Source organism: Cheilinus undulatus, linkage group 17 (assembly GCF_018320785.1).
Source record: "Cheilinus undulatus linkage group 17, ASM1832078v1, whole genome shotgun sequence".
Classification (NCBI taxonomy): Eukaryota; Metazoa; Chordata; class Actinopteri; order Labriformes; family Labridae; genus Cheilinus; species Cheilinus undulatus.
Genome location: NC_054881.1, coordinates 18,959,026 through 18,980,375, shown reverse-complemented (window position 1 = coordinate 18,980,375; position 21,350 = coordinate 18,959,026). Strand labels below are relative to the sequence as shown.

Below are 21,350 nucleotides of genomic sequence, written 5' to 3'. Positions count from 1 at the left end.
GTATCAGGACTGATCACAGAGGATCTTACTGGAGAAAAAATCCTTGACACTGTTTTTTTAATCATCAAAGAATACCTTTTTTTTTTTTATTTAAACAGTATTTCAAACCAGTAATAGCTACTCACCTGCAGACATGGTGATGTGACTCTTATAATGTCTTTTTGCAGATTGTTTTCAGTCTTTTCATGTTTACCTGCACAGATACTGTCCACCAGAGTGAGTTGACTCTTCCTGTTTTTAACCGTGTGCACAGATCTGCAGTCTGATGAGGGGCGGCATCGCTGAGAGGGGAGGTGTCCGTGTCGGTCACAGGATCATTGAGATTAACAGTCAGAGTGTGGTGGCCACTCCTCACGAGAAGATCGTTCAGATTCTCTCCAATGCCATGGGAGAGGTAAGACAAGCTCTGAATGGTTGTGAAATTCAGATAATTATTTTCTGAAGCATACATAACATTCATTACGTGTGAAGTTTTCCTGTTTATCTATTTTTAATTGAATAGGAATACACCTTTCCTTTAGCTCCAAGCTGCGGAAAATCCTATTTCAAGCTGCACTACTTCAAAAACACCTGAATGTTGTGAATGCAGATGCTTAAGAATTTCGAAAAAATCAATTAAGATAACAAAAATTAAGATCTTCTCATGCATCTCATCAACTTCTTTCACATTCCTGCCTTTTAATTTCCTTAATTTGTACTCTTTCTGCTCCAGATCCACATGAAGACGATGCCTGCAGCCATGTACCGTCTGCTGACAGCACAGGAGCAACCCGTCTACATCTGAACACACCGACACTTCTCACTCTTTTTCACCATGACTCAGTCTATCTTTGCTACTCTCCATCCATCTCCCAGTTATTTTAAATTCCCCTCTCTCCCCCTCTCTGTATCCTGTTTGATATCACTTGACTTGCCTTAATCTGTACAGTACTCTGTCATGTAAACATGTACATCAACAGTGTGACAGAACGCAGATTATCTCACTAGGCCGAGTGTTAACGTGATGTGTTATGTTTGACCAAAGAGAAATTGTGGATTTTATTGTTCATATTTAGGTGGAGAACAGAGTAAATATTATCTTTGGTTAAATAGCTGTAATATCTGAATGTACTCCAATATGTTGGACCTATAAAATGTCAGGGCCACTCAGACCATAAACAACTTTAAAAAGGTGTCATGTAAAAGGAGAATGCATGTACAAATCTGCTGAATAAACTCGGTGGTCAGTCAAATCACATGTGTTTTATTTAACAGGATTGTGGTGGGATGTTCATCCAAACTCTGCTTTGCACATTTAAACTGGACTGTCAGTCAAACAGCACAGAGAAATTTCAGCTTCTTCACCTGTAAAAGCAGAGTGGGGAAGTTTATGAAATGATGTGTTCTACTGATGTTTCCGATATTTAAAAAATCTGCTTTGGATTCAGGGATTCAGAATGAGAATTCTTTCTGTTTTCAAACAAAATAATTAACTGTAAAACTTCAAATAAAAGCCCATTCCAGCTTTTGTTCAGCTCCTGTTTGAGATGGCTTTTTTCTTTTTGCCATTTTAGAGATTTAAAGGCAAAATGACTCCAAATGAAGAGACATTAGGAAGCCAAAAGATCATCTTTTATTTCAGATTTCACTCTGGTGAGGATGAACGGACATGGATGAAGCTAAGCTTTTCATTTACTTGCAGAAAACACGAAATCATGTCAGTTAAAGTGTACAAGAATGTGCTGTGTCTACATTAGCAAATCAAATCATTAGCAAATTCCTTTCTGGAGTCATTGCTTCAAATTTGCAGTTTGTCCCACTTCTCACAATCAATGTCAGCCATTTACCCATATTTGGCACGGGGAGCAATTGGATGTTTTTTCCTGGTTTTCTATATTATAAAAATTAATTTAACTCTTAAAATAAAAAAAACATAAAAAACAAAGTTGTTTCTCATTATGAACATATACAAAGCTGTGATAATCCCCTTCTAGAAAATATAGTTTGCATGTAGTATATCAAAAAAATATTTCTTTTTCTTGTTCTTTTCACATTACAAAAATCTATTTTTTTCCACACTTAAAGTGGGTTAAATTCCCAAAAATTATACAATTATACATGAATAAAATGCTCTTCATACATGTTAGCCACTTACACCCTTAGTGTAAAAATCTATTAAAATCTTACAATTTCAAAAATTAGAAATACATAAAAATAAAAGTTGTTGCTCATATACAGCAAATTCAAGGCTGTTTTGATCTCCTGCAAGGAAATCTAATTTGCATAAAGTGTATGAAAAATATTTTATCTTTTGTGTATTTTACATTAAACATCAGTTTTGTTTTTTGTTTTTTTTTTTTAAATTAAACAGGCCTTTAAAGGGTTCAATCCAAAAATTAATCAATACTTGATATTAATGATCAAGTCTGACCTTGAACAAAAAATAAATGCAAAGAAGTTAGGAAAAATGTTGATGTGTATTATTTATATTGTTTCTGCCATTTTTGGTCATGAACATCCTGAGTGTAAGATGTTATTTAACACCATCTGAGGGTTAGGAATTATGATTTGATGTGGGAATGTCTAAAACATTAACCTCAGCCGAGGTATAACCCTCATTCTTTTCCTCACTTTTTAAAATATTTTTTGCTGCAGCTGTAACATATGCCAGCTGCTGATCATCCTCCATGTTTTTTTTCTTCTGGAGTCATGTTTGATCTCAGGTTTCTGTGAGATTGTTTCAACAGACAGCAGGTTTGTGGTCTCATGGATTGGTCTGCCTGAGATGTATGGTGTGTGCAGTCAGAATGTTATAGGTTGAAAAATAGTTTGAAACTGTCTTGATGTCTTTGTTGTCCTACAATTTCAAAATCGTATAAAATTAAAGAATCATCTAGTGTTTGGCCAGCCTACAGCACCTTTTTCAGGAAGTAAAACTTCCACAAACAAAGGAATCTGACATGCACAGACAACAGCTTGTAAAAAAAGAGCTGTATTTATTTATTTATTTGAATATCTTCTGAAACACTAAGATCACAAGCTAAAAAAAAAGAAAAATCACAAACTAACAAACATTAAAAAGAAATTGATCAAACATGATTGTCTTCACCACATTCCAGACGCTCCCATGTACAAAGACTTGACAGTTTTTAATTCAATATAAAAACACACAATAACAATGTGATTGTCTCTGGTTGGAAGCTAAAAAGAAGAAACTGATCCAGAAAATATCTGATGTTTCTAGCAATCTTCTACTCATCCTTGAAGAGCAGTAAAATCTGTCACATTTTTATCCTGGTCTTTGTGTCCAGCTGTGAGAAAATCTTTACAGGCACCTGCACAACCTCACAGATCTATGGAAGTGCACTGAATCAAATAATGACACCAAGTCTAAAAAATGACCTCTCTATCTTTTGTTTGCTCCTTAATCCACTAAAACATCAGGCATACTCATTTGTCCCGTGTCTGTGGCTACTATAGTACAATTGTTTATCAATTTGAGCTAACGCAAGAAATACAAGGCACTTGTCAATATGCCACTTTTCCAAAATACACACATATTTCATTAGTTGATGTAAATAAAAATCACTGATAAGTAACAAAGAGGTGCAAAATTAATCAGAGAAGACCTGGTGGAAGTCTGAAGAAGATGAAGACTTTGTAAAACCTGCGTTATAGTCTGAATGTTTGTAGCTTTTCAGATACCTTAAACAAGTGAACAGCGAGCCAGTGGCAGGTGACACAAAAAAGCCAAGAAACTGATTACAGTCTATCCTGCAACTACAGCACAGGATTCAGCTTTACCATAACATCCCAGTAACAAAGCTAAACATCTTTTTGTTTGAGAAATGTTTCCATCAGCCCATAGAAGGTGTTTGGGAAGGATAGAACCTTAAAAACAATCTAGGAGGGCGGCTGGATGCAATGTCGGTCTGCCACTTTCATTATGGGTCAATCAGAGCAACAAAACATATCAGGTTGTGTGCACCACCACCAAGGAGTAAACTACATTAAGCAAGCTCTGCAGGCAGTTGTTTCAACTAAACCACATCTGTAGCTACTGCCTATTTATCCTCAAATGATGCTGTTTTGACCTGGTTATTTTCTGACCAGGACCTAGCTACAATAATGGAAAAGTACATTTTTTAAGATGATGTAAAACTTTGAATTCTTATGAAGTAGTGGCCACTCAGAAATACAACAACTATGCTCCATCCCTATTGGTTGGACACATTTTCATGCTCAATTTGACCCCTAAAGTTTTATTAAGGTTTACTAAGGTCTAAGGTCTACCACTAGATGTTTCAGATTCTGTGCTTTTTTCTACTAATCTAGTAAGGAATATTGAATCTCTTGCAAATCAGAAAGAGACTAAAAATCGCCAATCTACCATTCAAGGTAGATTGGCGATTATAACAAAGTTCATCATGGAAAATAAACTTGATATGGATTATAAAGGAAATAAGTGAACAGTTAAAAGGTATGGTGTTTGATAACAAAAGGTGTAGATGACTTCTGACTTTGCTGCTGGGACAGTAAAGGATGTGAAAAAAAACATTAATGCACTAACTGTGAATCAGTTAATTGCGATTAATGCAATACATCTTGACATCCCTAGTTTTTATTCAATGAAGTGTTTTTCAAACATTTTCTTCTTCCCAACAAACTTGACTTTTACAGCCTTCTCTCCTTTATTTAAATCAAGGTTCAAAGTTCTGCTTAGCTGTGCGACTTAGAAGTCATGGTAAAGCATGAGAGACAAAAACTGTTGCTTGATTTCATGAATTTGGGGAAAATAAAACCTCACATGTAACAAAAACCTCTTCAGACTCACAATAAAAGAATATATACTGTGAAATATCAGGTTTGTGAAGAGTCATGGTGGATTAAGGAGAATCATGTCTATGGCCTGGAAAAAAGAAGGATTTTGTACAAACTTGTGTGGAGAACATGTACAGCAGTGAGCCAGAGCTGCAATCTTTGACTACAAAAAGAGTTCTTTGTGTTTACATGAAGATACAGCTGCAGGATCTGTTACCGCAGGAACAAACTGTCTTTTTTTAGTGATGGAGTGAGGAGTCTGATCTCAGATGATGTCACTTCCTGGTCTCCCTGCCTACAGCTCGGTGTCTTTGTACTTCTGAGGGTTGTAGTATCCCCTCTTGGTCTGCTCGGCCAGCTGTCGGCGGTACTCGGCCTCGTCCTCCTCATGTCCTTTGCTCTCTGAGTAATGTGGCCTGAAGGGAGTCTGCTGGTCGGGGTTGGAGCTCGAACTGATCACACAGAGGCAGACAACAATGATTCAACAGAATTTATTTAACAAAAATAAGTAATAACCTTTGAAATTTAAAAAAATCATTTTTATGTCTTTACCCTATTGGTTGTGGACGGTTGAGGTTGGGTTTTGGCAGTTTTATTGGGACAGCGTAGATGTCCGGATGCTTCTGGGCAATTTCCAGCTGTTGAGGGAAGAGAGGAGACCCCGATATGTCACAAAGTTTGAATTAAACACTACAAGACATCCGAACTCAAACACCAAGGGGCTGAAATGTGCAACAATCTAGAGACATGATACTCATCAAATTTACAATACTGAACACATTTAATTTAGGAGAAATCTTTCACAGTGAAAACATCAAACGGGACATCAAAACCATGAAAAATGCAACCAGGTCAGGGGATTGTATTCATATTTATGACAGTGCTTGTAGCTGTCAACAACTTTTTGTGCTTTCAGTCACAAGTGTCAATAAAAATAGCAGAGGTGACCCTCACCAAAAACAACAAAAACAAAGCTGGCCTATGAGGTGTGACAGGCAAAGGACTAAAAAATAGTATAACTATCCCCATGTAGAAGCAATCCATGGATGCACAAAGAGAAGAAAAGCTTATTACATGTTTCATGCACACTGTCTTCACCAGTTCAACCTGTTAGTTAAAGCCATTAAACAGTTTTAATTGCCATTCAACAGCTGGACCTGGGTAAGGACTCCAGCTGTTAAGGTCTCTTCATACTCAGTTCATTATTTTTTGTGCTTTTTGGAAACTAGCAAAAAGCATCACATTCCAAAACCTTGCATGGTGATTCTAGTGGGTTTAGTTTTCTCTTCATTGTGAAAATTTGCAGCATTAGGCAAAGTGATCTCACAAAATGAAGGGAAAAAAAAAGCAGTTACGCTGATTTTTTGTCTTTTCACTTCTTAAAAAGAAAGCACTGTGTCCACTGAACCTGTCAGAGCCCTTCATACATTTCAGTTAACTGTGCGTTTTCTGCACTGCACAAGCCATATGGCCTTACTTTGGGCTCGAATGGTAAAATAATCAGCACTTACTCGAGCATTTTCTGCCTCCTGCAGCTCCAGCATCCTCTGAGCTCGGGCCAAGTGGTCCATCTTCTCAAAAGCTTTGATCTAGGAGAAATCAAGCCCATGTCAAACAGCATTTTACTCTTAATGATTTAATAAGGAAAGGGTTGCATCCACATGATGGAATGATTCATAAAAAAGTGACTCATGGTTTAATGTGTTAATGAAATGAAGTTGGCAGTAAACACTGTTGATCTGTGATGGGTAATGGTGGATTTAAGAGCAGGGATACAAACATTCAAGACAAATGTTTACACATTCAGTTACCTGGTCACCCATTCTCTTTTTTATTAGAGGCAGAAAGAGCAAAAGAGGGAAACAGTGAGAATATTTCTCAAAGAGGAAATGATGCAAAAGATCAGAACAGGAGTTGCTCTGTTGGGTGTTAAAGTGAAAAATATGAAGCCAACCTTGCCCAGGAAGGATTTGTTTGCAGGGTCCTCCTCCTCCACTTCTGGGCTCTGCTCCTCTGACGGGTGGTTCAGGCGGGTGATGCTGGGCTTCAGAGCTACAGGCGGGGGAGCTGGTTTGTTCCCACCTGCAGCATCACTGCTGATGGTGCTGCTGGAATGGGAGTCGTAGCTCCTCGATGACTCTGTTCGGGTCTGAGCACGCACCTGTAGAGAGGATCAGTGAATGTGTGGACAATTTTACTCTTTGATTTAGCCGTTTCATCTGAGGAAAGGCTAGATAGTCAGTATGTTTATCGGCAATTAAGAAGGTTAAGTTATTGTTATTTCAAATGGAACTTTGAAAACGCATGTAAACCTGTAAATCTGACTAAAATCAAATTCAATTCTTAAAGTCAGAATAATATACAAAGATAATGCAGCTGCAGATCGATTTATTCATCCAGACCCAAATTTGGACTAGGCGTTCAGTGCATTCTCCAAAGCCTCCATGCTGGGCTTTGACAAAGAGATCTTATACCATAAAAGCAAAGTATAGCAGTAGTTGTGTTCACCACAAGCTGGAGGGATAACATGAATCGCATTTGTACCAAGAGTGAAGCGTAGGGCGTACTGGTTGGCTGCTTGTTAAGTAAAATAAACACAGTTTGGCTTAAATGTGCGTGTAAATGTGCTGAGTGATGTTATGAATAGTTTATGGAAGGTAAAAAGGGGGATGATCTCACCTTAGGGGGTTCAGGGACAAAAGAGGGGGGAGGGCTGGGCTCTCTGTTGAGCATCTCTCTGCTACCTGACCTGACACGAGCCCGGGGTTCAGGGTGAGGCTTCTACATGAACACAAACACAGGAGGTCAAGGTCTGATTATGCAAAGAAACAAATTCTGAAAATGAGGGTTAGTGAAATGAATCAAACTGTGTGCTGTAATTGAAATGCAGGAATGGCCCTCAGAAACGAATAACCTGAAGTTCAGCACTAAACACACTTCAAAGTATAGACAGAGACGATTAAGGGAAAAGGATCAGGTCTAAATCCCTCATCATTACGGTATCATTATGGTAACTGCTGATAAGTACGGCTAATAGAAATTTTACATCTAATAATACTGGTATTACACTTAAAATAGATGTTTTTATGGTTCAAAAAAGCTCTGCAGTTGACAGCACAGCTTCAGTTTACAACTTGAGGCACTCATACTGACACTGTGATGGTGGGACTTTACATATTCCCTTCTGTCAATTCACACTGCATTTGGTATTGTAGGACAGCAAGAGAGCACGGCAGAGATTAGATTAACATTTATGATTGTCTCAACATAATTCAGATGTTAACCTGGCTGATCAGGAGGAGGACGAGAAGCACTGCCCATAAGATGAAACATGATCTCAAATATTTGTTTGGTCCAAATGCTGCAGAAAAACCACAGTTACATATTTTAATATGAGCAGCTATTCTTACCTCGTCTGGCATAACGGGCTCTGATGATCGACTGATCGCTGATATCGGCTGTGGCTCGTCCAATGTCTCGTCCAGCTCATTGTCGGTATAAGCCCCGCCTTCATCTGCTGTGTCTTCATAGTCGCTGGTTAGACGACTGTCCATGCTCAGGTAGTCTGCACTCATCGCTGACAGGTAGGACATGCGGTCGTCATGGAGATCCAGGTCCTCTTCTGAACCGTCCAGCTGAGGAGACAGAGTGAAAAAAAAAAAAAAATAAATAAAATGTGTTTTTAATACACACAAAACAAATGTGGCTCACGTGATGAGATATAGGAGAAAAATAAATCACATTCAGTTCAACTCACCTTGCCCTCACAAACCCACACAGCTCTGTCCTGCTGCTCCCGGATCGAGTCTTTCACACTGCCATACCACGCGTCATTGGCTGAGTTCAGATCAATCGTTGCTTAAGAGCACAAAACATACAAAAAAAAGGGTTAACACAGTGAGTACGTTAAGTAATTGGCATTCCTTACTTTTAAACTAATATGTCCTCAAAAGGCATTTCCTAATTAAAAACATTATTGCACACTTTGATCGTTTCAACTGAATCTAAACAGGCTGTGGACTTTCATACACCTCTTACAGTTTTAAAATCAAACCTACCAGTGAAAAGATGTGAGCAGGTTTTCCTCAGCTTAACGGCCTGCTCGTACAGTTTGCGTGCACTTCTGCTGGATCCAGGCATGAGGCGGTTCCTCATGGTCTTAACGCCCTGCTTGCTGTCCGGGTTCAGGAAGACGACGATAGGATACCACTGTGTGTAGTTCAGAGTGTCTACAGCTTTGGGGGTCACATCCAGGAGAGCGTGGCGGTCCTAAGGAAGAAGACAAATTGGATGAGCATTTGATCGTTTAAGAAAGATTAATAAAGCTGCATTTTTTTGTATCACACCTGTTCAATGATTTGTCTAATGGTGTTGAGTCGCACAACCCCGGAAGATTTCTCACTTCCTGCATCTTTGGGCTCCGTTTCTAAAAGAGAAAGGAGATCATAATCAGTCTAGAATGAGCTAAATATGCAGGAATATGTCATTGATTGGTAGGGGACAGACAAATGTATGACAACTTCAATAGTAAGATAATGGAAGCTCTTACTGGCAACGACAAACTCGTTAGGAAGGTCATTGGCCAATTTGTCATTCACAGCATCAGAAATGGGCCCAAAAATCACCACAGGCCTCCTGAAACCAGCTGAAAGAAACATGAAACAGCATAAATTAATCCACAAGTACACTTAATAGGAAAATTCAAACTTGAAACGTGTAAAAGAAATAGGTCAAGGGTTATTTTTTGGGTACCTTCTCGTAACACCACTCTCTCATAAGCGGGGAATCGTGTTGTAACAGGCGCTGCACTCAGATCCTCTCGGCTCTTACGTAAGTCTTTCTTTTTCGCTGCCCTTTGACCTCTTAGCCTCCAGAAGTCTCCTCTGTCATTACCTGATGCAGCCCGAGCAGCATTCTGCACGTTAGCCATTTGCTCTGCCCTGTAAAATGAAATAAAAAAACACTTTACACATTTGCTAAGTAAATCTCAATTTTCGATGTTAGTAATAACTCCATGTAAGTGTGAAGCCTTTCAATTTTGGACTGTAGAGCTGACCTGGCATTGCTCTGGCTAAAATACTACACCTATTAGAAACAGACCCAGCCCTCCGGCACACACCTGCTCTTGTTGGGGATAATTCCTTTCTCCAGCAGCTGGTTGTCTTTGTCAGAGCGGATTGCCAGCCAGTTGCCGAGTTTACCATCATAAAGAGTGTCTGTCACTTTGAAGATTTCTCCTCTGCTGAAGGGAAGACTCTGAGGAGCCTCCTTCTCATATTCAAAGTGAGTCCTTATGTAGAAAGAGTCACCTCTGCCAGATGCTAAAATGTCCTTGTACACTAAAAAAAACAAAGGGAAAAAAAAAGCCTTCAGTAATTCTAGGTTGACATTTGCATCACAAGGGCAAATCAAAACTAAACTATTAACTAAAAATACCTTCTGGTTTGCTCTGGGCGAGAATGGTAACATCTTCTCCTTTAGGAACCTCAAGCAGGTAGAGGACAGCATCTTCCCGCACCATTCCTCGAAAGTCTACATTGTTCACCTTAATAAAACAAAACAGACAAGACGCTATTAAAAAGATAATTTTAAAGAAAATGCAAAAGTAAACATGACTTTGACATTTGTAAACAAAGGATTGGGAAGGACACAGCACTTCTGTCAGGCTGTGGAGTAAATAAAGGGCTGATTACTTCTCATTAAGCCCATCATGAACTGATGAACCCTCAGACAGCGCAACAATAATCTGTCAGGCTTGACAAATCAACAATGTTTGTGTGGTAGCAGCATCTAATCCCTAGTTTAGATTGCATTTTTGTTTTGCAGATTTTGTTTCTCCAACATTTTTATTTTACCTCTGCAGAACACTTGTTTTTTTAAGTCTACATTTTCACTTATGTTAATTCAGTCACTGCTACCACAACCTGTTAGAGTAAAGTAAGGATTCATTAAGCTAACAGAAATCTGTTTTTTACTGAATATTTAATCTGCATGCATAATAAAAGAAGTCTCACTTTCATGATCTGATCTCCTGTGCGAAGGCCTTCTTGCTCTGCTGCACTATCCTCCTGAACACCAGCGATGAAAATACCGACATCATTTCCTCCTGCCAGTCTCAGACCCACGCTGTCTCCTTTTTGGAACTGAACCATCACCGTGTTTGGCCTGGATGATAGAAACAAAATTCATATTACGTTGCTATACAAAAAAGGAAAGATCAGCTCTAACTGAGCTAACAGAGAGAGCTGATTAAAAAAAACCTGTTTATTCGACATACTGACCCATAAACTTCCAGGTCCTCTATGCTCGGCTTCAGCGGCACCTTTGGAGGAGCGTGAACCTTTGGGGCGACATTATGTGGTGGGACAGCTGAAACAGAAATAAGACAGTCTTGTTAATCTGCACAGCACTGTTTAATGATAAAGGCTTTTAATATTCAGAGGGAGATGCGTGTTTACCTGGTGGCGTTTCTGATCGCGGATCCTCCCTCTCTGCCTGTAAAGGGGGCGTGTCTTCTGCTGCTCTGTCCGGGGCTCTGAATGGCGTGGGCATGGCTCCCATTTTTGCCAGCCTGTTAGGTGGATCTTCCCTAGTAAAAAATAAAAATAACACATTTAAAAACTCATCAAATCTTTTCAAGAGCTGATTTAAATAGTCAGGTCGGTAAAGTTGAGTTAAGGTGGGGACTTTCATAGGGCAGCCCGCAATCATAAGAAAAATGAAGCCTGAAAATTAGCACAGTCTCTTTTATCGTGCTGTGTTCTATGTGTAAATATGTTTATTTGTATCTTGCCTTTCTCTGTAAAGCACTTTAGCCGGCTCATGTGGCTCAAGAATTGTGCATTGACTTTATTTAAAGTTTCTATGCCTGCTTATGGGCAACACTCTGGGAATCTCTGGTTTAGAAAGCACACTGGCATACTTTTCATGGCTCAGCTTGATGCAAATTCAGTTGAAATACTGGGAACTGTGTTCAAAGCTCATTGGGTTTCTAAAGCAAGTCTTACGTCCATAAACATTTTAGTCAAAAGAAAACTATATCTTGAAGAGAAGTGAAACACTCCTCAAGACAAGAGCAATGATCCCATCAGATTTTGGTCAGAATAAATGTAAAAAGGGCTGAAAACATTCATATACAGACAGTTGTTAGTGCACATAGTGGATGTAGAGGAATTCCTCCTCATTAATTTAATGTGAAGGGTCGGCTAAGCTTCATGAAGCACAAATCAACATAATCCTGCATTATCCCCATTTTTCTGCTGTATTTAACACACAGATAATAAAATCACTAGGGATAAATAAGCAGAGTTAGACTCTTTTTAGCTTTGATCATCTAAAGATGTCTGAAGCTCAAATCATGCTATTGCATCTTCAGGTGGAGAAATACTTTCTTCTGCTGTAGCAATATTTGATGTCAGCTTACCTGGGCTTGTCTCGAAGCCTCTCATTGGAGGAGTGGGAGGAGAGGTCTGAGTGATGCCCTCGCCTGTCATCCTGTGGCGAATAGGAGCGGTACGACTCTATTTCAGAGATATCTGCAACATAAAAACAACAATAATTTCTGAAGCAAAATAATGAATAATTAAACTTGCCTAAAAGAGCTTCTCCTTGACGCATCTGTACTTAGTAATTACATAATTCAATCGGCCCACAGGTCAGGGAAGCAGAGAAAGAATACAAAGGTACCAAACAAATGAAGGTTACATAACAGAAATAGAAGTAGATTAGACCAGTAAATAAAGTAAAAGCAGCTCAGATAATCTGGGATGTGAAACTTAACAGGACATATCAAAATCAAAAGTAAGAATTAAAGGTAGATTCATTTCCATTCTTTTAAGACAGCAGGGTTGATGAAGGACTTCGAGCTGAACATCCCGGACAGACAGATTCAGTATATTTACATAAAGTTGCAAATAGTCAAACTGCTGTGTCCAACTCAAATTGGACTTTTCTGGTGCTTTCATACTTGACACGATAATCTTTTATTGTGCCTTGGCACAGATGCCTCCCGGCTCCCCTCCTCGCTCGCCCCTACTGGTCTGCTTTCACATCAGTATTGTCCCGTGCCCGATTGCACTTACATACACACTCAGTCTGATTCGGAAGGTGGCAGGATGCATGAAGCTAGTTTGCAAATATACCAAGAACTCAAAAGAGGTAAGCTTGCATGCGTCATCATCTTTAAGTCATAACAGCCCTGTTTGTTGTCTAGATTCTACTGATTTGCACATTACATTTGGAAAAGTGTGGAGGAACTGCCGAACCGGTGAAGGAAGTTTAGTATTTTTGTGATGCTGCTGTGACTTTCTGTCCCGTATTAGAGCATGGTTGCATTCACATCTCACGCGTACCATGCCAGAGTTCACATAACGTGGAATATGGAATACAAGTCCCACTGGTACATAAGCCACAGTCTGTTTTTGAAATCTCTCTATGGGGAGAAAAGGTTCCACCACATGCAGTTTTCTGTGCAACTTTGTCGTTCTTTCAGTACTTCTGTTTTCACCCTATGGCGTCTGCGTATCTACTACCTGTCACCTGTTGTCCTTACTGTTCTATCAAACTAGTGCGCCACATGGTTTATTAACTTAACTGTTAAAAATTATCTAAATGCACAGGTATAAGCTTACAAAGGGGAAAAGCAGATAAAAAGTGGCACCAAACCGTACCAAGGTGGTCTGTGTCGTTATGTCTTCAACACATTCTGAGAGGAGATGAAGCAGCTCCTTACAATACACAATGGATGGGCATTTTGGGAAATAAACATGTGTCTCAACATTTTAAATAAGTCGTCCTGGTCTATAAATGGCATCAAACATGAAAAAATCGGTAAATAAAAGTGTAGGTTACACATTGGATTTTACAGTAAACCATGCTTGATTTCACCACTCCAAACAGACTTGGGCCTGCTGCCTGGATGCAGCAAGCCTCCTTTCAAATTGACTAAACAAAACCATTTTCTAGGCTCAAGTGTACTCCAATCAGGACCGACGGACCCAATATGAAAGGACCTTTAAAATGCATATGAACATCAGTCAAACTGAAATCGTACTAACTCAGAATACCACTCCTAGATAATGCGATTAGGTATTCTGTGAATACTCCAAGCAGGCTTTGACCTGAATGTCAAGCTGGATATATGCTAAGCATAGCAGAAGTTGTGTTGTTGTCTGCCTTCAGATTTCACCATGAGGTAAATCAATGACTTGCAGCGTGTTTGTACCAGAAGTACAGAGTCATGCATGCATGAAATTTATAGATCTGTAAAATTGTTCATGTTTTCACCGTTTTACGTACAACCAGTAAGCTGTTTGTTAACTTGTTTGCAAGGTCAACCAGAACTAGGTCCATGTCAGATTGGCTGTTTATGCATTGATTGAATTAGATATGCCAGTGTTTAGGAAGGGCAGGACCTTTCAAAATATTTTTGGAAGGTCTGATTCATTACAGGCCACTCAGAGTTACAAAGAATAATCACATGGTGGGCATATAAGCTACAGTAAATAATGTGGGCTCAACAGGCAGGCGATTTGGTAGTTTACTGATGGTGGAGCCAGTTGGTAAATCAAAACTCGGCTGAAATGGCTCAGTAGCAGGGCAAAAACATCTCATGTTGTCCAGATCTGACAAAAATGGCCACACCTGAGCTAATGGCTTTAACAGCGGCAGCCTTTGTTTACCAGTTTGCATTATCTGTAGTAAGACCAAACTTATGCTGGAGCCACCCTGGAAAAACGAAAACATTGTCCCCTCCTAAAACAAAAAGCTTTCAGTGCAGTTCCATGCTCTTCTTTAATTAAAAAATGTCCTTCAGCTCTGGTAAAACTGCTGCTATAGCTACATCATGGCTAATCTCTTCAGCCATTGTTTACCACCTTGCAGTGCAACTAAACCTCGCACATAGCTACCGCCTTTTCCTCCTTAAAAGACGCTGATTGTAATTTCTCAGACTAGGTAAAAACATTTCAGACTGGATTTTTCCAAGATGGATCTACCTGATGACAGACATGGAATCTGGCCAATTCATTAGCCCTGCAAAGTGAGATCCAACAGTAGCTTGCAGGAAAAATGCATATCACCACAGAGCACAGCGCAGTCGGACATACTTCTGTCCAGAGATGAAATTTCCCTTGGTGCTGATATGCTGGGACAGGGACAGTAGTCTATCTGAATATCCTAATTAAGCTAAAAGTGTAGCTTAACAGTGCATGTAAACGTACTGACTCACACACAATCAGTTCCTATTGTTCTCAGAGATCTCTACACAGAGCAATCCTGGACGGCAGGAACCAGAGGGCTGCTGCGGTGCGAACCTTAATATAATGAAAATCCTGTCATATCCAATAGCGGGATTATGATGACGGATTAGATCACCCTGCCTGCGGGGAGTGAGTACTTTCACACAAGCAAATACACACTCTCTCACAAACAGAGTCCCAAAAGCAGACAAAGTGGGTCACAAGTCTTCCGGCTATTTCCCCCCACCTCCCTGCAAACATTAGGTCAGCGAACAATCCACTCACACCCCATATCTAGATCCGCCCTGACCAATCAGAGCACCACATCTGGTCATGTGACACCAAAAACAGGTATAAAAGACTGATGGTGGTAGTCAGTGATGATGATGAGAGCTTGGTGGATCTCTGGTTAGCTCATGGTGTTTTTTTAGTAAACACAAAATATCCACTAAAGCGGATGTGTGAGTAAAACGTTTATTTGATGAATGAAAACAGATTTGATGGACAGATACACAGAGGCTGCAGAAGCAGCAGAGATGTTTCCACGGTTGATTGGATGAAGTTCATATATAGTGAAGTTGTATATGATGATGGTGGCCAGCTTTTTCTTTACACTGGGTAGGATCTGCTGCTTTTCAGATTCGAGAGACTCTCACCATCGAGCTCAGAGTCGCTGTCGACCATCGGGGGGACTCGGATCAGCACCTGCCGTTTGTCTCTCTGCACCACCAGCTGCAGTTTCCCCCGAGACTTCTCTATCAGCTTCCCGGCGTCAGAGAGAGACAGGTTTTCTGTCACTGTGCCGTTTATCTGATCGAGAGAGAAAAGAGAAATAATGGGATACAGTCAGCTGCTAATTAGTGCTCTAACTACTTAAGATTATGTAACAGCACAACTCCTAAAACACTTCTCAACTGGCAGCCTGAGAGCTACACCCAGCCTCTCACAGCTTCCCATCTGGCCCCCAGAATATCAAACTCAGACAATGTGAGGGAAAAACGATTGTGGTATTTAGGGTACAAAGTTAATAGATAGAGCAACTCCCAAAACAACTGAGATTGATATAATTTTATTAAGAATGCCAGCCAATTTTAGCAAATATTCATCCAGGAGTTGAGCTTCAACTCTCAAAAAAGCTCTGCAATTTTGCTTGTGCTGTAGCCCGTCTGTGTTTAAGAGTAAGGACACACTGGTAGTTAAGAATTTGTTCTGCTTTATGCTACTAGGCTTAATATTACATACCTTAACTCCAACCAAAATTTTCTTGTAGACATAAAAATTGAATAAAATAAACTTTACACATAAATGCACTTTTATTATAAGTTTTTTTTGTCCTGTCTCTTTGCTTAGTCTCCTGTTTTTTTTTTTAATCTATGGTCCAAACTGTAATACTGGTCATTAATTTGGACTGATATTTCTCATTAAAGACATGGTGGTAAGACCTGAGACCAGGCCAGTTGAGAACCGCGGGTGTAAACAAATTCTGATAGTGTGTTTAATACTGTTCCTTAATGTGTCTTGCTTTGTCCTATGGAGTGTCAGGATCTGCTGTTTTCATAGCTGAAAATTAAGTAGCTTTGGGCCTTGATGTTTACAAGACAAAGCAATTAAGAGAGGGAAATTGACTTAAATTGCAAACCAATAATGAGAGCTTATTTATGATGTTAAATTTTAATCTTACCTTTAAAATAATGTCCCCTTCCTGAAGATTCCCATCTCTACTGGCCAGTCCTGTGCTGGTCATCTCTTTGATGAAGAGCTGGCTGCCCAGACGAAGGCCATATTCTGGGAATGGGAGAAAATACGATAATGAAAAAATGTAATAGCAAGAACACATTAGCAGGCTGAGAACCTACCTACGCTCCACACTCTAAAATTATATTTTTTAAACTACTTTTTTTGCCAACGATTTTTTTTTTGTATTTTATTACCTTGACAAAAATAACTGTAAGCAAAGCTTGTTGGATCTCACCTTCATTTGGTCGGTTCTTCAGCAGCAGCACACTGAGGGGTTTCTCCAGGGGCTCCAGGTCCCGGGCAGGGCGGGGCAGAGGGATAGGCATTGCTGCAGGTGACGGCGTGCGGTCAAGGCGGTCTCTACTCCCACTCCTTCTCAGCGGCTCTTCGTATTTTCTGGGGTCTGAAGGGGCACGCTCACGCCCTCTTTCAAAGCTGCTGTCTCGTCCATGTCCTCTTGCCGGGCTGTGGCTGTCCCGTCTGCGGCGCAGGTCTGGGCTGTTGGTGCGATCCAGGGTCCGTTCACTTCGGTAGCGTCTGTCTGGGCTGTACTCCCTGTCCAGGGCTCGCTCACTGCGATAGCGGCGATCAGGGCTGTGATCTCTGTATCTTCTGTCTGGGCTGTAGTCCCGGTCCAGCATGTGGTCGCTCTTGTAGCGGCGATCTGGGCTGCGTTCTTTATCCAACATGCGCCCTCTGCTGCCGTCTCTCCTGTACTGCCGGTCTGGACTCAGGTCTCTCTCCATACTCCTGCCACGTTCCCGCCGGTCATAGTCCCTGTCATAGTCACGCTCACGTGTTTGGTAGCCAGAGTCCATGTAGCCTCCTCCGCCTCGCTCTCTCTCCATGCTGTGATCCCGGCCACCACCACTGCGCCCACTGTAGACACTACGGCGGTCCTGGTCGTAGTTGTAGTCATCATTGTAGTCGGTGTTAAAGACTCTGTCATCAGGTGATGGGGGACGATTCAGGAGGTTGACTGGGACTTTTCTGGGCCTTTTCACAGTCTGTTAATTAAAAAAAAAAAAAAAAAATTGTCAAAGTATATTCAAACAAATTAATCACTTAAATCTCATTTCTACATTTTCATTCTTCATAGTCACACTGTTATGACTTGAAAGCCAACCTTCATAACTGATTTAGTAATAAAACATTAACTAGAACTGAATTAAAAAAAAAGCTTCTCTTACAATTTTTGCAACTTTGCCACACTTCCTGAGTGTCGACACCGCAAAGGAGTGGATGACTCCCTCCATGGGGATGGCGTTCACCTGGATGACTCGGTCGTTCTCACTAAACACAAAAATACACTGACATGAGCAAAACCCTCTAAACTTCATAGAAAATAGTTGTTTTTTGACAAAATCAAAGATGGAATTCACTGCAGACTTTATAGTATATAAACCCTTAGTTTAACATATTTCAAAGATGTTCAATGAAGCCTTTCCAAAAAATGTGACTGTTTCAAATAGGAAGATAATTCTTTAGAGCAGTAAAAACATGGTGCTGTGACTTTGAAGTGAGCAATTTAAAAACTGTTCTGATTTCAAAAAGAGCCTCTTAACCTTAAAAAAGAGGTCTCTGTATTTATCCGTAGTATAATGTTGTCAGTCTCTTGAATACAAATCTGAGCCTTTCAGTGGCAAAAATAATCACTTTAAGTGTTGTACTTGGACCGGGAGATTTACTCCTGAGGATTAAGTTTAGCCAGTACAGTCGCTGGAATCAAATGGACAAATTCCAAAAGGGCTGGAACCAAATAGGCACAAAAAGTCACCAAAATGTAAAAAACATAATGGGAGGTTAAATATTGTAGACATTAGTTTGTATTATAACCACAATTCTCTTTAATGGGTCATATTATGCAACTCCTGTGTTGCAATGGGTTGCATTTATCCAAAAATGTTTGTACTGAAAAAATAGAAAGGTATGTCAAAAGTGTAAACATCATCTGTTCAATCTAAATGACCCACATTTAATTTTTCAGTATAGTGATGTTAAACAGCAGGGAAACTGCTCTATAGCCTGTAAATGTTTACTGAGTGCATTGTGTGTGAACTTGAGGGATTTATTCTAAGTTATGACCAACAACATCACGCACAACAACAAGCCATCGGCCGGTCCTCCCTGCAGGACATCAGAGACCACGATGGATGTTTCTCCGCTCTCATCGTTCGGGTTGTCCCGACCTCCTGACACTGCGATGCCAAAGCCCATCTTTGGATCCTGAGAACAAAAAGAAAACATTCAAATGAAGTTGAATCTTCATCTCCTCTGCTTTGCTGAGTATGCGTTAGAGATCCTGTAATCCCTGTGGTGTGTGGGTGAGCTCAAACAGTATTATCATGGCTGCATGTTTATTGTATGGGGCGATTACAGGGATTTTGACTCTGATTGTGATTACTGTTGAGCATAGGGGAGTCATGTATGACGCTGCAGCAGTTCATGCCTGCATGCCTAAGGTCTGTAGTCTTCAACAGTGCCTAATCTTGCTGTCAAAATCATCTCAAGTATCGATTAAGTCTTGCTATTATGCATTACATGATAGGATGTGAAATTTTGCAGTTTCTAAAGGCGCCTTATGTCTTTGGAGATGTTTTTTCGGCTTTGGGTGATTCTACCTGCCTCTGCTCCAGTTTTTCCAGATGAGATTAGGTCAGAGATTTGATGACCCTGTCTCTTTATCCCCTCCCTCCCATCTGTACTTAAAAAAAGAAAAAACCCGCACTATTCACCCCTCTGTCTCTGGCAGATGGTCACGGAGGCAGAGAGAGGGAAAAAGTGAAAACAGAGAAACAGGACAAGACGTGAACAGCCTCTTCTTCTTCTCCGATATACTTTTCTTAAAAATCTTTAGTATCTCCTAGGGCTGGGCAATGTATCGAGGTTTTAAGACTTATCAATATATTTTTGAATGAGATATAGGGTAAGACAACATAGTTTGTATCAAAATAAATTATGTTGATGTTCAAAGTCATAATAATAATGAATTTAATATCTAATCATGTTGATACTTGTCACAGCAACTAAAACCAAAGCTGTAGACACCCAATCTGGGTATTCTTTATTTTCAGTTATCAAATACTGTAGGCAAACTCCTGCACACTGTCCAAATTGCACAAGTAGGTTGACAAGATTTGGGGTTGGTGGTTAGGTGGGGGTTCAGAACTGGAAAGAAGCAAGGGCACACACTTTTTGAAATTAGATGCAATTTAATAAGTGCTGTCTTTTTTGGTTAAAATATGATGGAAGATCCTCAAGTTTCTGTACTTTTTGACACTGCCAATCATTAAAATAATGTAAATAGTGAAAATGTTTTGAAATATATGGGACTGAGAAAATCAAAAATTTGAAAACCTAAATATCAGAAAATGTAATCAATGTTTTGTGTAGAGTTTAGACAGTGTATAGGGGTTTCTCTAGAATGTTTAAAAGCCCAGCTAGCTCAACTCGTGAGGATGGTGCCTGAGTAAAAATGTGAGTTCAGTAAAATAGTTCATAATAAAAAATTCAAACACCTGTCCTTCAAAAAGCCATCCAGTGTATACCACAGGTTTTGATTGGACTGGTTTGGATTGCTTTTCGGAGGAACAGTTGCAGTTTGAAATTTAAATTATACATTTTTGGCTTCAACTACTTCTTTCACTCAAGTAACCACCAAGATGAACTGTACAAAGCAAACTCAAAGTTTCCAAAGAGAGACACTTTATGAGACACTACAAAGACCCCGCAGTGCTTTTACACTTTCGTACAGAAAACTGCCCTTTATTGGGCACCTAGGACTTCTGTTTTTTGACATCTAACAGGTTTCAATATGGTTGAGTCTTTACTTGGAAAAAAAAAAATCTACCAAGAACTGGATAAGTTTTTCAATCAAAATGTTTAATGACAAGAAATTGAAAAAAAGAAAAATAATAATAAAAAAAGATTTCTTCTGGCAAGTGTCTCTAAAAGGACAACATTTCATGCTAGCCTTTCTTTTTCCAAGTCTGACAACCAAGCCTGTGTGACATACCTGCATTTTTAAGGGTTTTTCAAACCCCGGAGGCCAAAAAATACTGTACACCTTTACAAAGCAGTTTTCAAGAGTTTTCAACTGAGGAAGAGTTTGGAAAATCGCTACAGTTACATTATGAACGGATGCAACAATAGAAAAATATGATGGCACAATTTTAGTTTGAAAAAACCTCAGTTAGTTACTAATTAGTGATATTACTAGTGTACAATATCAGTGGTCAATATTCAGAAATATTTGTGTTATTTTTTGTTGTTACCATAAAGAACAAAATAAGATTAACAAAAGCAATGACCAGTAAAATAATGATTCAAGTTTATTTTTACTAGAGATACACTGATAATAAACATCGGGGCCTGTGCAAATACCAGCGCTTTTTTTCTGCTTTTGGTGAAACACTCCCACAAAGCAAACACTTCCTCTCATGTTTGACCATTAAAACAGATTAGAGTTTGTCCAGCAGGTCACATCGTCTGCCAAATGATAAATCTCTTCTCAGTCAGCGGTTAGATGTGCTAAATGCCAGCATTAAAACTGATGTGACAACAGATAGACATGTT

General features: G+C 39.7%; 2 protein-coding genes across 6 annotated transcripts in view; one reads left to right on the top strand and one right to left on the bottom strand.

Annotated features, from left to right (window-relative positions):
• LOC121524891 (amyloid-beta A4 precursor protein-binding family A member 1-like) overlaps positions 1-1,220 on the top strand; it is a 30,743-nt gene extending 29,523 nt beyond the window's left edge. For both annotated transcript variants that reach the window (XM_041810451.1, XM_041810452.1), the window contains exons 13-14: positions 254-394; positions 713-1,220. In XM_041810451.1, coding sequence (XP_041666385.1) covers positions 254-394; positions 713-784 — 213 coding nt within the window. In that variant the 3' untranslated portion in view covers positions 785-1,220. The remainder of the gene's footprint in view (positions 1-253; positions 395-712) is intronic.
• Positions 1,221-2,979: 1,759 nt separating this feature from the next.
• The window catches only part of tjp2a (tight junction protein 2a (zona occludens 2)), a 63,757-nt gene continuing 45,386 nt past the window's right edge, over positions 2,980-21,350 (bottom strand). For 3 of the 4 annotated variants that reach the window (XM_041810693.1, XM_041810690.1, XM_041810691.1), the window contains exons 4-25: positions 18,877-19,001; positions 17,966-18,068; positions 17,011-17,782; positions 16,720-16,823; positions 15,695-15,848; positions 12,224-12,335; positions 11,259-11,389; positions 11,082-11,169; positions 10,815-10,965; positions 10,237-10,345; positions 9,920-10,139; positions 9,553-9,740; positions 9,350-9,445; positions 9,147-9,226; positions 8,859-9,069; positions 8,558-8,658; positions 8,211-8,435; positions 7,480-7,581; positions 6,755-6,961; positions 6,312-6,389; positions 5,353-5,438; positions 2,981-5,252 (exon numbers count right to left, since the gene is read on the bottom strand). In XM_041810693.1, coding sequence (XP_041666627.1) covers positions 5,096-5,252; positions 5,353-5,438; positions 6,312-6,389; positions 6,755-6,961; positions 7,480-7,581; positions 8,211-8,435; positions 8,558-8,658; positions 8,859-9,069; positions 9,147-9,226; positions 9,350-9,445; positions 9,553-9,740; positions 9,920-10,139; positions 10,237-10,345; positions 10,815-10,965; positions 11,082-11,169; positions 11,259-11,389; positions 12,224-12,335; positions 15,695-15,848; positions 16,720-16,823; positions 17,011-17,782; positions 17,966-18,068; positions 18,877-19,001 — 3,600 coding nt within the window. In that variant the 3' untranslated portion in view covers positions 2,981-5,095. Of the gene's footprint in view, positions 5,253-5,352; positions 5,439-6,311; positions 6,390-6,754; positions 6,962-7,479; positions 7,582-8,210; positions 8,436-8,557; positions 8,659-8,858; positions 9,070-9,146; positions 9,227-9,349; positions 9,446-9,552; positions 9,741-9,919; positions 10,140-10,236; positions 10,346-10,814; positions 10,966-11,081; positions 11,170-11,258; positions 11,390-12,223; positions 12,336-15,694; positions 15,849-16,719; positions 16,824-17,010; positions 17,783-17,965; positions 18,069-18,876; positions 19,002-21,350 lie in introns of all 4 variants that reach the window. The other variant, XM_041810692.1, reaches the window with a different exon arrangement.